This window comes from Hakea prostrata, chromosome 1, assembly GCF_041222555.1.
Source record: "Hakea prostrata isolate BN-2017 chromosome 1, UWA_Hpros_2, whole genome shotgun sequence".
Classification (NCBI taxonomy): Eukaryota; Viridiplantae; Streptophyta; class Magnoliopsida; order Proteales; family Proteaceae; genus Hakea; species Hakea prostrata.
This window is the reverse complement of record NC_142600.1, coordinates 62,387,608-62,402,497: the sequence shown is the minus strand read 5'-3', so window position 1 is coordinate 62,402,497 and position 14,890 is coordinate 62,387,608. Positions and strand designations below refer to the sequence as shown.

Below are 14,890 nucleotides of genomic sequence, written 5' to 3'. Positions count from 1 at the left end.
GATAGTGAACAAGTGAGAAAAAAGAAGAAAAAAGAAAAAAAAAGAAAAAAAGTATGGTTTTTATAAAAGAATGTGTATTGATTATTTTACCTTCATCTTAACCATAAAATTTTAAGTAAACTTACACATAAATGAAAAGAATAAAAATTTCACCATAATCCATTATAAACAAAATGTCTATTATGGATTTTGGAAGGTTTTTTTTTATTATTTTAAATAAAAATAAAACTGATAATAAATGCCAAACAATTTAAAATAATGAAAAATTCTCATAATTGAATTTAAGAGCTCACAGCCAATGATTTTGACCACATGGCTCCTCTCCCCAGAGAGAATTTCTCAATATGGGCTTAATAAGTTATAGAATTTAACAATGTATAATATTCTAATCTAAGAGTATTCATTGAATTGTCCCTAACTTTTAAATTTGTATACTTATCCCCCCTCCAAAAAAAAAAAAAAAAACTTCAAACTTTAGATTTGTATATTACATGTGGCTAAATTCTATAACTCATTGACACTCATTAGAAGAACCCCTCCAGTGAGAGGATCCAAACTCTTCTAACTTCCACTACCATGAATTCACGTTTGATAGACCACCATCCCTTACAAGTAAATCACAAAAGGAGCAACAGTATACTTATGATCTCTTTCAATGGAGGAAGCAAAAGGATGCCAAAAAGAGTCACATTAACAACTCACTGAAAGAGAAAAACACAGTTTCTTCACAAAGGAGGTTTGAAACTGAAGCTTATTCTAACTGGTAGTTGCAAGGAAAATGTAAACTTTATGATGCATCAGAATTTTTCCTCGAGAGAGCGATAACATTAAAATTCATGGATTCAGGATTCTTTTGGATCATCGATTTTATGACTTTCGCTGCATCCTGCCATGGAAGAAGAAAATTACTTTCAGATACCATCTACACCATGAGCTTGGAAGGGGAAATAACCTACTTAAGTGAGAAGCAGCATAAAGCTATAACTAGAAGGCTAAAAAACAAAATGCCAATTTAACAAAAATAGTTGAAGTATTTAGGTGAATCAAACTTTGCCAGTATTAGAGAGTTGGAATGGCAATATTCATAAACTTATTAATTCCATTCTGATGATTCCAGCTTTCAGTCTACACTATTATGTGAGTGATGAAGCAAAAAACATAAAGGGAGGGGAGGGAAGGGTATTAACAGTGGAAGATAACAACTCGTCCAATGATTCTTTACCTTGAAAACTGAGGATTTAACATGACGACGTAAGATTGAGGGGATTACCTGCAACAAGCTGCTGCGAGAGGATGGCCCAAGTGACTTGGGTTGTGATTTCCTTCCGTCAAGCTCATAGAGTTCTCCTACAAGCATGGATTCCATTAGGCACTTGGCACACTGTTAACTTTTTTCTGGGGAAGGTAGGATTTAATTTTGGAGTGAAAGTGGTGGGGGGTTCAAGGCCCGTACTATATACAAGTCTTATATTTCTTAGCACAATGTAGTTTGAAACATGTCACCAAGAACTGTAGGCGGGAAATGAAAACAACATACCATCCACACATGAGAAGCAAATAAAATGAGTGTCCACGTCTGTATTAACATCTGGAGCCTGAAAATCAATAACAAAACACCTCCCCCTTAAAAGAAAGCATCAATCTAAATTAATTAGAAGAGAAATACATTATCAACTAAAAAGAGGGGGGAAAATTGCATTGGATTCTTAACTACGAAAGGGAGAAATAAATCACAGTTCCAATATGATTAACCTAATTATTAGGAGAAAAAAGAAGACTACCAACTCTTCTTCATCTGGATAAGATGCTGTGTTTGATATGTAATCCTTTGAAACTAGTCCATACTAAAGGATGAATAGCACAAATCTCCAAACAGGAGATATTAAGGCCACATTATTAGTTTGTATGGCCAATTCACCAATTGAATGAGAAATTGAAGGGGATAAAAACTAAATTAACACCTATAAACTTCTTCTTCATTGCAACCCCCCCCCCCCCCCCCAAAAAAAAAAAAAAGGGTCAAAAAAAGACAAATATGCCATAGTCAGTTTGTTTGGGATTCCAAAACGGTATGTATTCCTGGATGCATCAAATTTACAGTAACTATGTGGGAAATACCTTCTGCATGCTAGTTCTTAAGAATATTTTTCATAAAGCAAACCAAAATGGGGAAAAAAGTAACTTTCTTTCTATGATGTTGCATTTCATAGTTGACAAGCAAACATCCAAAAGTTCTCTTGCAAGTTCCCAGCTTCAATTGTAACGTCTATACTAAGATAGATCTACTTATCCCTTAAGAACAAAATTTACCTCTGTATCACCAGCGCTAGCTGCTACCATATGTGCAGCTTCCATTTCAGTGTCTCTCTCAAGAAATAAAGCACGCTACAGCACACAAATATTCATGAACGATTTAAAAGCTAGCGTCAAAATGTAAGTAAACAGGATATTCTTTTAATCAATCACCAGACGATGGAACAGAAAGCTTTGAATCAGAAGAATACCTCCATTGGGTCCATGTGAGCAGTAGATTTGAAGAGTCTATCAAGGTATGAATCCTCACCTGGTGGTAATAATAACTCATGTAAGACAGTGAATGGCCCAAGTGTCCCAAGAATATACCTTAACAATGTACTTGACACTAGTGATCCAATCCCAGGTTTTAATCCTTTACTAAGATGGCAATGGGCAAACAGATGATAAGAAGAGCAAGTAGCAAGAACACTATCAGTTTCATAATTAAATAGGCATCCAATATCCAATTAGGGTAAACAGAGCAAGGGAAGAATGATTAGTAAAATTAGGGATAAATCTTGTATTATAACCTGGGGAGAAATAGATCTTAGAAAGGATTGTGTCAGAAAAGAATCACTGATCTATGCTATGGTTGTGAAAGGAATTTCACTCTCTTTGTCACTACAAGAACATGAACCTGCAGCAAATAGGCTGCAGGTGATAAAAACAATTCTACGAGTCTTGTCAATATGGAAACTTTAGGGAAGAACAGTCTCATAGGACCAGTTAATCTGATTGAGAACCGTCAGTTAACAGGTAAACAACAGAACTAGATTCTGAAATTGCATCTCACCATGGCTGTCAAGGCGACAAGGTGAGACGAGGCAACAGAAGGCAATGGAAACCAAGGTGACACCAGGTCGCCATGACCCAAAAATAGGCCTAGGTGCCATCTAGTGACAACCATGCATCTCATTATAAAAGGGAACCAGATCTACAACTTGAGTCAATCCTGAGAAGGCAAGTTAGGTTTTGCTACCAACCTTCACCGTCAGCCCCAAGGATAGGAATCAAACCACAAATTTCAAGGTGAAAAGTAGGGAAATGGGAGATTAACAATATTTTGGGTAGTACTACCTCCTAAGAGTTCAAGCTTAACAATTAGTGGAAAGGGAGAGAACACGAGAGACAGTTCTACGACTTCTATCTATAATAAAAGTTCTAAATATTATTAATAGAACAGAACCCTATAACAGAATTACATATAAACCCAAAATGCTCTAAGGATTACATTATGACATAATTCAAGTGAAGTAGGGGCAAACAACAAGAAGAATCCACATTTTCTTATAAAACAAGGCATGATCTATGCATGCCTTTTCTCAATACTTCTCTTAACGTAATTTTAGGCCTGCCACTGGCCTTTTAGTTCTTTTAATCTAAATCTGGATCACTGATTTGTTAAGGCATCTACAGACCTCCTCTGAACAGGACCATGCCACCTCAAAAGACTTCCTCATATCTTGTCACTCATCAAATTTACTCCAGAATCAGCTCTAACATGATTGCTACTTACTTTATCAATTTATCCTTCCTAGTTTCGCACTTATTCACCCAACATCCTCTTTTTCTCTAGCCTGATTTGTACATATGATGCTTCTTAACTGCCCAACACTCCATACATACATTCTGCACCCTATTTAGGGGGAGACTAATGTGAACAGGATGTTGACACCGTCCCTGTTCTTCCACCTTTGTGATGTGAACCCCAATTTTAGGGTTAGGGTTTTTTGATGATTTCCTTAAAATTAAAGGTTGCCCAGAATCTCCCAACAAATAAGTCTAAAATATTATGGGATGTTTGGGGATCTCTAAAAATTTATGGGAAGGCCCTAGAGAAGTTCGGATGGTTATAGATTGTTGACTAGTCACCCAAGGGGTAGTTGAGATGCCCAAAATTAATATGGGATGAAACAAAATAATATGGATGGATAATATTGTTAAATAAAGATGAAGATCTAAATATGGGTTTACCAAAACTAGAGGGGATGGAAGGGGAAAAGATTCAGACTTAATAAATTCTTTATGGTTTGATCTTGAAAAGAAAACAAGAACTTTTCTCTCTCTTAGTTTTGTTTTCTTCTTTTTTATTTCTTTCCTCTTTTCTATTCTTTTCTTTCTTTCTTTTCAGTTTTTCTTGTTCTGCCGAAAGGAAGAGGGGACAGAGAGAGGGCTGAAAGGGTTGGGGGGGTGTCGTAGGGTAGGGGAGGGGCTGGGGGAGGTTGTATGTGGTAGGAGAAGGGGCTGGAGTGTTGTGGGGCTTGGAGAAGGCTGCTGCCAGGGTACGGCAGCAAGGGGGAGGGGAATTGGCTGGGATGTTGCCCACAACAGAGGAACGGGGGGCGGGGGGGCTTGTGGTAGTTCGGGAAGATGAGGGAGGGGCTAGGGAATGCTGCGAGTGAAGGGAAACGAGTAGGGGGGCTTGCAATGCTATGGGAGAAGGGGGAAGGGGCAGGGTTGCTTCACTTACTTGGAAACTTGTTGAACACTTGGCTAGAATTTCTGGACAAGAGTGCTAGACAGAGTTTGCTGACCTTTGAAGAGGAGACTTGCCTTGAAATTCGCCATAGCCCCCCCCAAACAGAAACCACGGTCCTCAACTTTAATATTCTTAATCAAATAATCAGACTTAAGTTTTACAAAGAAAGAATAGGCTTTTTACCTCCTAAAAGACTCTAAACCTAATTGGGTTTCCTTTATAGACTAGGATGGACTAGGATCCCCTTGCAATTAACCTCAACCATTTAAAAATAATAATTAAAGATCTAATGGAATCTCCTAGGAAATAGATTCCACCTAAGACTTTAATACTAAAGGAACTCTTCTTGTAAATAAAGACTAATAAAACCCTACCTTTGAAGAAGAATCCCAAAGACTCAAGAATACAACTTTGAGTTAAACTGGACTCCTAACTAAGACTGTTCCGAAAAATAAGAATAAAATTCTGAAAATGAGAATCATCCAATAATCATGGTTAGAAGTTTCCACATTCGCTTGGTTCAATGAGTGGTGAAATAAAAAAGTGCCCGAAATGATATTTGCCCAAAGTTTTTCCGCCGAATCTGCGAAATCATGGCAAAATAATGGAACTCAGGCTGTCGCCGGAAGGAGTTGCAGAGAAGAAGGTTCAAATCTTAGGCGAAATACTTGAACCTCCAATCGCCGGATTATTAGGAAGGAGTTGCAGAGAAGATTTGCGCTGGAATTTGCAGATTATAACCCAACCTCTGCCAACCAAAACACCAAAAGGCATAAACCCCTCCCTTTCCCTTCCGCACAATAGCACACTAACATATGCAGATCTTGCTTTCGTCTCTATTACAGGCGAGTTTTCTTCGATGAAACCTATCAATTTCTCACGAACAGCGGAGGATACACAGCAGAGAGGGCTGTGGTCCTGTGGAACACAAATGCTGAAACCTATTGAACTATCTGAGAATGCATGCACCGATTATCAAGGATTTTGGAGATTTTGAGCCGTCAATGGAACTTCAACAACCTTAACCCTGCAGTCGATTGCTCCGGCAATATTTCTTCCTATGTTGGAAAGTGACCTCATCGTTGCCAGAATCCCTTTTCTTCAGAGGTAGGTGTATTGGAATTTGGAAGAGGAAAGCAGAGTGTGATTTGCAAGGGTCGAAGGCTTGAAATCTGGGCGAGAGTTAGCGAAATTTCGCCCAAACTTTCGGTGAAATTCGCCGGTTCGCCAGTTTTGCCAAGGGGCGAACCGGTGAATTGGGTCGAAAGTTCACACCTTGCCAATAATTAGGGCTGGGCTGACCAAAATAAGCCTAGGTGGGCCCCTTTGGAGTGGCCTTGGGGTCCAATCCAGGGTTTCCGCCAGGGGAGACTTTTGGTTCACATCACTTTGCCCATCTCCTGATTCTTGCTTGATATTAGGGAAGGATTACGTTCCTGACCTTGATAATCATTCAGGTGTTTACATTGGCAAAAAAGGAGCTTAAATGCACAGAAGAAAGGAAAGAATGGACAGAAGACCTGCTAAGAGTCTTCCTTGAATCCACATCCTGATTTCTACCTCCTTTAATCAGTTAATATACTTTCTCTACCTCTGAGCTAGATCTTCTCATTGATGCTTAAAAGAAAAGAGAGCTTGTACTAAACCAAAAACCTTTGTTCCCTGTAATGCTATTCCTAATCCCTCCTATTCTTTTTTCTTTTTCCATTCCCAAGAATGTTTTAGGGCCACATCTGACCCAAAGTGGAAACAAGCCAAGCTTGGGCAAATGATGGCCCTTGAGAAGAATAGTACCTGGAACTAGTTAACCTTCATAAGGGCTGAGTTACTGGGTGTAGTTGTCTACACAATCAAGTACTGACCAGATGGTGTTGTATTGAGATATTATCCCAACTGGAGACCAAAGGATACAATCAGGTGTATGGGCTTGATTATTAGGAGAAATTTTCTCCTGCAGCCAAATACAACTCATAAAAGTTCTTTTATCAATGGCGGGCAATAAGAATGGCCATTGGATCAATTGGAATAGAAGAATGACTTCCTCCACAGTGATCTAGAATGGGAATCATATGTGAAACCTTCACCGGATTTCAAGCTTTCATCAGTTGGGGACAAGTGTCTCCCAAAAGAGGAACTCTATGACCTCAAACAGCCACCTAGGGCTTAGTTTGAACAATTTAGATAAACTATGTCCAAGGAATGGATATTCCTAGAGTCGAGCCGATCACACCTTATTTATCAACTACAGTAATGGTACCATAAAAACTTTTCTTGTCTATCTTCATGATAATGTGGTCACTGGGAGTAATAGTACTGGGACAACTAGATTAAAATCATATTTGGCAACAGTTTGAGATTAAAGACCTTGGACTCTTAAAACTACTCCAGAATTTAAGCATCAAAATCAAAGGAGGGAATAGATACCGACCAAAGGACGCTGTCTTGGACTTAATGAAAGAAGTAGGGACGTTGGGTTGTAAACCAACAAACTCTCCAATTGATCCAAATAAAATCTTAATGAAGACTACGGTCATCCCATATACATAAAGGGAGTACCAAAGTGAAGAAAGAGAGAGAGCTGGGGAAATAATGATTTGTCTTCAACAAAGCACAGCAATGTTCATATTTATAATAAGAGAAGTAATTACAAGTAGACTCTCAAAACCATAAGGAATTACGAATATATCCAAGGAGCTTGAAAAAGCTACAGTTCCCACTTCACTTGGCATATTGATGTCACAAATGCCCGAGTTGCACAAAATTGAATCAAGAAACCTTACTACTACCCACTTTGGCGAAAGAACCAACTGATCGAACACCAGACCAAACAAATGGAACACAGACAAGTCCTTGATCAAACCTCTCTTTCGCAAAATGATGTTATATTTCCACATGCATCGTCCTATCATAGCAACTAATAGCAAGTTTACCACCACAGTATAGCAGGTTTTCTATCACAGTTAGCATTAAGGGAGAACTAGAGCCAACACAAAGATCTTGCAAAAATTACTTGAGCCATAGCAACTCACATATTCCCTATGCCATGGCATGAAATTCTACCTCTGAATTAAAACAAGCAAGTCTTGTTTCTTGTTCACCAAGAGACAAGATTCCCTCCAACAAAGGAACAATAACCAGGTGAAGACCTGTAGTAATCTAGAGAGCCTGCTGATGCAACACAATTGAAGATGGAGCTCCAGTCACATGTTTTATTTCACTCTATCTTCTGGATTTATGAAATCCACCGAACCAGCCTATCATAACTCAACTTCTGACTTGAACCTATACTTGAGGATTTTAAATGCCATCAAATAACTAATATTAAAAAAGATTAATTTCCATAATTAGTAGCTAATGGTTTGGTGATTTGCAGGAGAGAATAACAGAAAGTGTGGGCCCAAATCCAGCCTATCATAATTCAACTTCTTACAGTGTGGCCTTATTCACTCATTTTTCTCATCCATTAATAAATCTATTTTGGTGATTAATTTTCTATATTCAGTTATCCATCACATCTGTCCATCCAGTTGATATCAAAATTTAAGCATACCTTTTCAATCTGTATTTGATACTTCAATTTTAGCTTCGTCCAATTCCAACTTGCAGAGTTGCTTTTAGAGTGAATTTTTTCTACCTTTATCGTATATTGTTATAATGTTCTTCTAAGATTCCCATTAATATATCAGTTTGACTTCAGTACTATTTACCATATGACTTTTTGCTATTGAAAACCTTTCCCAAATCTTAAATTCATCTTTTTATGAAAAGATCTTGTTTGGCTGATGTCTTGATCACTCAAATCTAACAATGCGTTAGACTTAGTTAGAGTCAACTACTTAGTTAGGACATTAGTTTGGGACTCTTTAAAATTAGGAAGTCAATCTGAGACTCTTTTTAACTCAACTCAGCTTTAGGAGTCGGTGATACCCAAGAGGATGCAAGGTGGGTCATACCCTAGCTACTGAATTGAGATCTAGTAAGTCGTATCCAGATGCTATCAAGTCATCTTCCTCTTCCAGTACTTTAGTCCTAGTTTTCTGCAACCGCACCCATTTGACCTAATTCACTGACTAATACCGGTCAAAGCTTACCCCTTAATAGGTAGCATAAAGACCTGATCACTGCCCCTACAGTCCCCCATTAACTACCTTTCCTCCTGACACTAAAACCTTTTTTAAACCTTTAAAAATCCTAAACCACATTATACATGGAAATCCTAAACCATCATCGAACTTGCAATTTTTCAGTTTCGAAAATTCTTTATTTTTTTTGGTGTTTGAGGTTTCATCCGGGCCAGTTTAATGCACCTCAATTACATCCTCAGAGGGAGCTTTGTCGTCCACAAGGGTTGAACCCATTACCTCTCCACTGAGAAGTATGGATCTTACCACTCTACCAACCCTGCATTGACTTCGAAAATTCTTTAAGAGGAAGACCCATCACCTTTCAGCCCCCATCTTTGATCCAAAATCCAGTCCTAGAAGACCCACCCAAAATCCTTTTGACTTTTGAGTCCTACTTCCCTTCATGGTCCTAAAAATTTGTGAGTTTGGATCCCAGCATTAAAATACCTTCAAAGAGGGATCAAACCCTTTTCCCAACCTGCATATCAAATCCCTGAAGCCCTTGACATAGGTCCAGCACCAAATTGGCCTATTTTCATTTATAATCAACCTGGGGTTGATAGAAATAGGTGTTGGGCCTTCTGCTTCATATGTTTATGTGGTCATAGGCCTATAGCTCCATTAGTTCAGTGACTAGCTCGACCCAAGACCAGACTATTAATTTGGTTCAACTTAAGTCAGGTATATTTAGAGTGACACACTTATTAGATAGACACTATCAGAGACTTGATACACATCAATTGCATACACCTTATCAGGGACTTGATAAACATTAATTAATTAGTCCTTATCAGGGAGATACACTTTAATTGAATAGTCTTTATTACCTTGTACTTATCATTAGAGTTATATTTCGATTCAGTTTCTAGTCAATTACAACTAGGAATGCAATTCTAAGGCTACAAATAAGCCCCCCACGCATGTGATAGTACGTAATTCAGATAAATAAAATTCAGTTTTTGAGCTCAGGTTGTGTCTGTTTTGCTATTTCATGGAAAACATTGTTCTCAGCATCAGGGAGGAACATCCAAGTGCATGAGATTAAGGTCTCTCGTGAAGCCAAGCAGGGATTCCTCTATGGCTGTGGATTCAAGTCCTTAGTGATTCCATCTCCTCACAACGCAAAACAAGCCTCCTTTGTCCACGTAAGTGGCAGCCAGCATATCACATTCCTTCCCTTTCACTCACCTTTTTCTATTTTTTATTTTTGTATTTTTCGGATTTCATAAACCTATAAACAACGCACTCCATATCTTCCAATTTAGCCATCCAAGCCTAACCAAACTTGAAGGATCATATCCATATACCATCATCTACTTTCCGTCCAAGTTTCATCCCGTTCTAACTAGCCAAACTCTACAAAAATCAAGCCATAATTCCAAATCCTAATTTGAACTTCAAGCTAAGGTTGGTTTTGATAAGATCTTGGAAGCACTAACTTCACTCAATTGAGGCTACATCAGCCCTATCCCCACTTGAGATTGTAGTCCTCTCATTCAAGTATGGAAATCCTACTCACTTATTTCTCTTTTAAGATCTTTGAAGAACTGACCCCCAGTTGGCCTATTCAATTAAAGCTACATTAAAGGCTGTTTAAAGGCCTATTGTCTTAATAATGTAGTATTATATTTGAGTGATCAAAGCACTAGCCAAACAAGATACTTTCACAAAGAATGAATTATAGATTTGGGAAGGTTACTAATAGCACACATATGTTAAACAAAACTAGTATATTAATGATATCTTCAAAAATATAGAACAATAAGGGCAGAATTGTAAATTCAGAGCAGAACCAAATCTAAAGGTTAGAATTGGACGAAGATTGAAATCAAGTTTACCAAAAATAGAGAAGAAAGAGTACATTGAAGTTCTGATATCAAATGGACAAATCTGACTGATAACTGAAAATAGAAGATTAATCGCCAAAAACAATTTGTTAATGGACGAGAAAGTAAGAGAACAAGATCAACCAATATAAATACAATCTTCACACCTTAAGGTTGATATATTGGATCAAACACCAACCTCCCTTGATCAAATACAATGGAGGATTCCAAGGGAACAAACTCACAAAAAGCAACCTCAAATTTCATTTCAACTAAGGTGATGAACTCTCTCAGTCTCTCATGAAACTCCTTTATATAGTCAATCCAGACACAAAAATTATATACATCAGCTAAAAACTAGCTAACACCCACCAACATGAGTGCCAGCTAAAACTTAATATTAACTGAACTACTATCTGACACTTGAAAACAGAAAGCTCCTTTTGAAAATGGAGATACTTATTTTCACACTACAGTCCCCTTCTTTTGACTCAAGGCATTTCCCAAATTTCCTTTCATATTAGACTAGACTCCATCTCAAGCATAGCCCATGAGGACCATAACATAATGACCCATTCTGACCCATTTGAATAGTCCTAGCCCATAAAACTATGGATTACTTTAGGTTATAGTCCTAGGCCATTTATTGTCCTAAATCCTTTGGCTTCTTCTGGGGGTTCCTCAAATTTTCTTTCATATTATACTACACTTGGGCCTAAGCCTAGCCCATGACGACTACAATATATGAGTTCATCCCAAACCCCTTGAATAGTCCTGGCCCATAAAAACCATGAACAGATTTGGGTCAAAATCCTAGGCAATGATTGGCTTGACCCCTTGGGCTCCTTTCAAGAACATGAATTCAGCTCTATACCAAACTCCCTAGCCTTTTCAGGATGTCAAAATCATGTCAAAATCAACCTAAGACAAGCTCTCCCTAGCGTGGAGGCTGTGAAAACTCCTGATTACATGTTACTTTAAAAGTAAATGACCAAATAACCCTTCACTTGAAATAGATCAGCTATTTTAGTGCTTGGAATAAGCTAGTTGTTTCCATACTTGGATCTTGTATTGTCATTTCACATAAAGAGGCCCATTACAACTTAAAACCATAGTTGTCAAAGCGTCCACCTAGGCCCATTTTTGGGGCAAGGAGATCTGGTGTCGCCTTACTTGGTGTCGCATTGGTTATTGTTGCCCTCTATCGCCTAGCCTCGCCTTGTCGCTTTGACAACCATGCTTAAAACCATGGAGCCAAGGGCCCAATACATACATCCTCCATCCCTAGCTAATTCCACTAAAAAAGAAGACCAAATTGGTTGTGTATCTGCGCCAAGCTCTGTGATAAATGGAAAAGATTGTACATAAGAAGCCTTCCATTGCAACAAATTGATCATTGACACTGACCATAAGTTTAAGACCTGACATTCCAATGTTGGTTAGAAATGAAAGGAAAAATGAGAAACAAGCATATTGAATTCACACATTTGCATCATATTATACAACACCCCAGCATTCTTCACCAAAGAGAGTACTCAAACAAGACACTAGTAACAGTGATCAATCAGGAATAAATTCCAATAAGCACCACAACCATTGCCCAAGACCACCAAATCTGGTACTACATAGTTAGACACAAATAAACTGAACTACTTACTTCAACTTAAATGCAAGTACATTCACCGTTAGTCCAATGATAAACAAAATAGAAGAACTGCTGTGAGTATGGTCCCAGACATTTGTGAAAATTAAATCAGGAGAAACTTACAAAGCTTAATCTCTGAAGATACATTTCCTATCGCATGAAGAAGCCCAATAGTTCCACAAGCATTACCCACAGTTTGTTTCAAGAAGTAAACTTTTTCACTTGGTTCCTTCACCCAAAAGACCATATAATACAATTAATCTTTCTAAGCAGATGAAAATTAACTTGCTGTCTTGCATTGATAACTAAGAAGAAGGATCTAAAAGAACTTATGCATAAAATTCTTCACATCCAATGGTCATGATTTCAGGATACGCATCCAATAACAGCATTCATTTACAAATTCTGTATATTTTCCCTGAGGAATGATCCAAGAAAAAGCAAAACTAAGTTTTTCTGATTTTTAAGTAGAATATCTTTGCACATCTGTAAAGGTGCCATCCGCCAAAGAGGAGATGAATTAGGAAGCTCATTTTTTCTCTCAAATATGTACACAATGATTTCAGAATGATACATGAAGTATATTACCTTATACTTCCACATACAAGGGAACTACAAGATGAAGCAGTAGATAAATGTTCATTTTACAAGAATTACAAATTTAGAAGGATGATTAGCAACCCAGAAAATTTTACATCTTTATTTGAACACGGATTTATTTGCTTGTTGCAACGAAAAAAAATCCCGATCTATTAAAATTGCCTTCAAACAAAATAAAAATTAAAAATTAAAAAAAATCACTTTTTTGCATGACACCAGCTCAACAAATGGTCTAATACAAAATAATAATTTTTACAATAGCTTGAATTTAAAAACTCAAAAAACCCACAAGAAACATTGTGATACAATCAAGACTACTAATGTCTCACCCCGTTACTCAAAAATGACAAATAGAAGACAAGAAGTACCTAATTTCTCAGTCTCAATGCATGATGCTAAGAAGTATAAGCAGCAAAAAAAGCAAAAGAAGAAGAGGGGTTAAACTTACCAATCATGTTCAGTGGGGAAAGCCAACAACTTTAACAAATTAACAACAAAAACATTTGAAATGAATCAACATAATTCAATTATATATACCTTCTTCACACTCCCTTCCTCTGATATTCTCTCTGCTTCACTCTATAAAATAAAATGTCATCTCATTAAGTTCATGAAAATAGATTAGCTAGGTGATTTAGTGACAGAAGTAGCCATAACAAACAAAACGGAATCCAAAAGAACGAAAAAACAGCCCACAGCTGAAACCAATTAGGGGTGGCAGTGGAACAACCAAAACCTCACTGAGAAGATTTTCATTTTCATACCTCAGCTGTAAGGGGATAAAGGAAAAGCACAGCAAGCACAGGCTTCGGAACCATTTCCAAGAGTTCATCATCCAAACCATACACATCATAGAACTCTGCTTCATCCACTGGCAGGCCTAGGCCCCATAGGAACTGCATAGCATCAGAAACATCATTTAACAGCTTCTGAAATTCCACTACAAAACTCAAATTCAGAATTATATACATTAGAGTTCCTTTTCCTTCGCCACTCTCCACAATTTGGTTGCTCTAGACTAACACCTCCAATTTACAACAAACTCAACAGCTAAACAAATTCCAAACATTGATTCCACTTAAATGGATCATCCTTACCATGTAAATTCGAGGATATCAAAACATTTCAACCAAAAAAAAAAAAAAGGGAAAAGCGAAAAAAAAACCCAATACAGATTTCAACAATCTGATAAATGTTAAGCATCTTGAAATCATAACACAAAAATTATTGAGCATGTACGGAATCTGAATACAATTCGTACGAGAGAAGAGAGAAACCTGGTTCATGATATCTGGGTTGGCTTCAAGAGGCAACCATTTCTTAGAAGAAGGACTTTCTGCAGTGTCAGCCATTGCTCCTCCACTGAGATGCTAGAAAAATGCAAACCGCTAAATCACACTTTGGGATTTTTCTCTTTTGAGTTGAAAGGTGAGTCTGATTTATATATTGGGTTCGATTCGAATACCCCAACTGTTTATCGAACTCTGAAAGTCATAACAAGTTATACACTTGACTTGCACTCGAAGAGATGCCGTACAGAAGATGAGAGCATCTTATAATGCCACATACAACACTAGCCACTTTGCCGCTTTCTCTAGCAGACAAGCTTTACGATTCAAGATGAGCGTTGACGAATCAAAAATCTGATACACGAAAACCATCAATTCTCATCGAACTCCATCATTATCCGTTCCCAATTCGGGGTGTTAATCGGCTTGGTTCTAAACTTCTAATATATTCCGGTCTAAAGCGTTGGACCGAACTAAAGTTTTCTTTCGTTCCTCTTTCTTTTTTTTTTGGGGGGGGGGGGAAATGATTGGTTTATATTAATTATTAAGCAAGGGTGGGGATTATTAATTTTAGGGCGGCAACTGGGCCAGGCTGGGCCGGGCTTTTGCAATCCCAAGCCTAGCCCTATATG

General features: G+C 37.8%; 1 protein-coding gene across 1 annotated transcript; it reads right to left on the bottom strand.

Annotated features, from left to right (window-relative positions):
* Positions 1 to 441: 441 nt before the first annotated feature.
* On the bottom strand, positions 442 to 14,677 carry LOC149029325 (ubiquitin carboxyl-terminal hydrolase 3-like). Its single transcript, XM_089141535.1, has 9 exons — positions 14,247 to 14,677; positions 13,734 to 13,865; positions 13,507 to 13,548; positions 12,493 to 12,598; positions 2,505 to 2,563; positions 2,311 to 2,385; positions 1,538 to 1,595; positions 1,271 to 1,347; positions 442 to 886 (listed from the first exon to the last, which is right to left on the bottom strand). The coding sequence occupies exons 1-9, from the start codon at positions 14,319 to 14,321 to the stop codon at positions 788 to 790; spliced, it is 723 nt and encodes a 240-aa protein (XP_088997661.1). The 5' UTR covers positions 14,322 to 14,677; the 3' UTR covers positions 442 to 787.
* Positions 14,678 to 14,890: the final 213 nt, after the last annotated feature.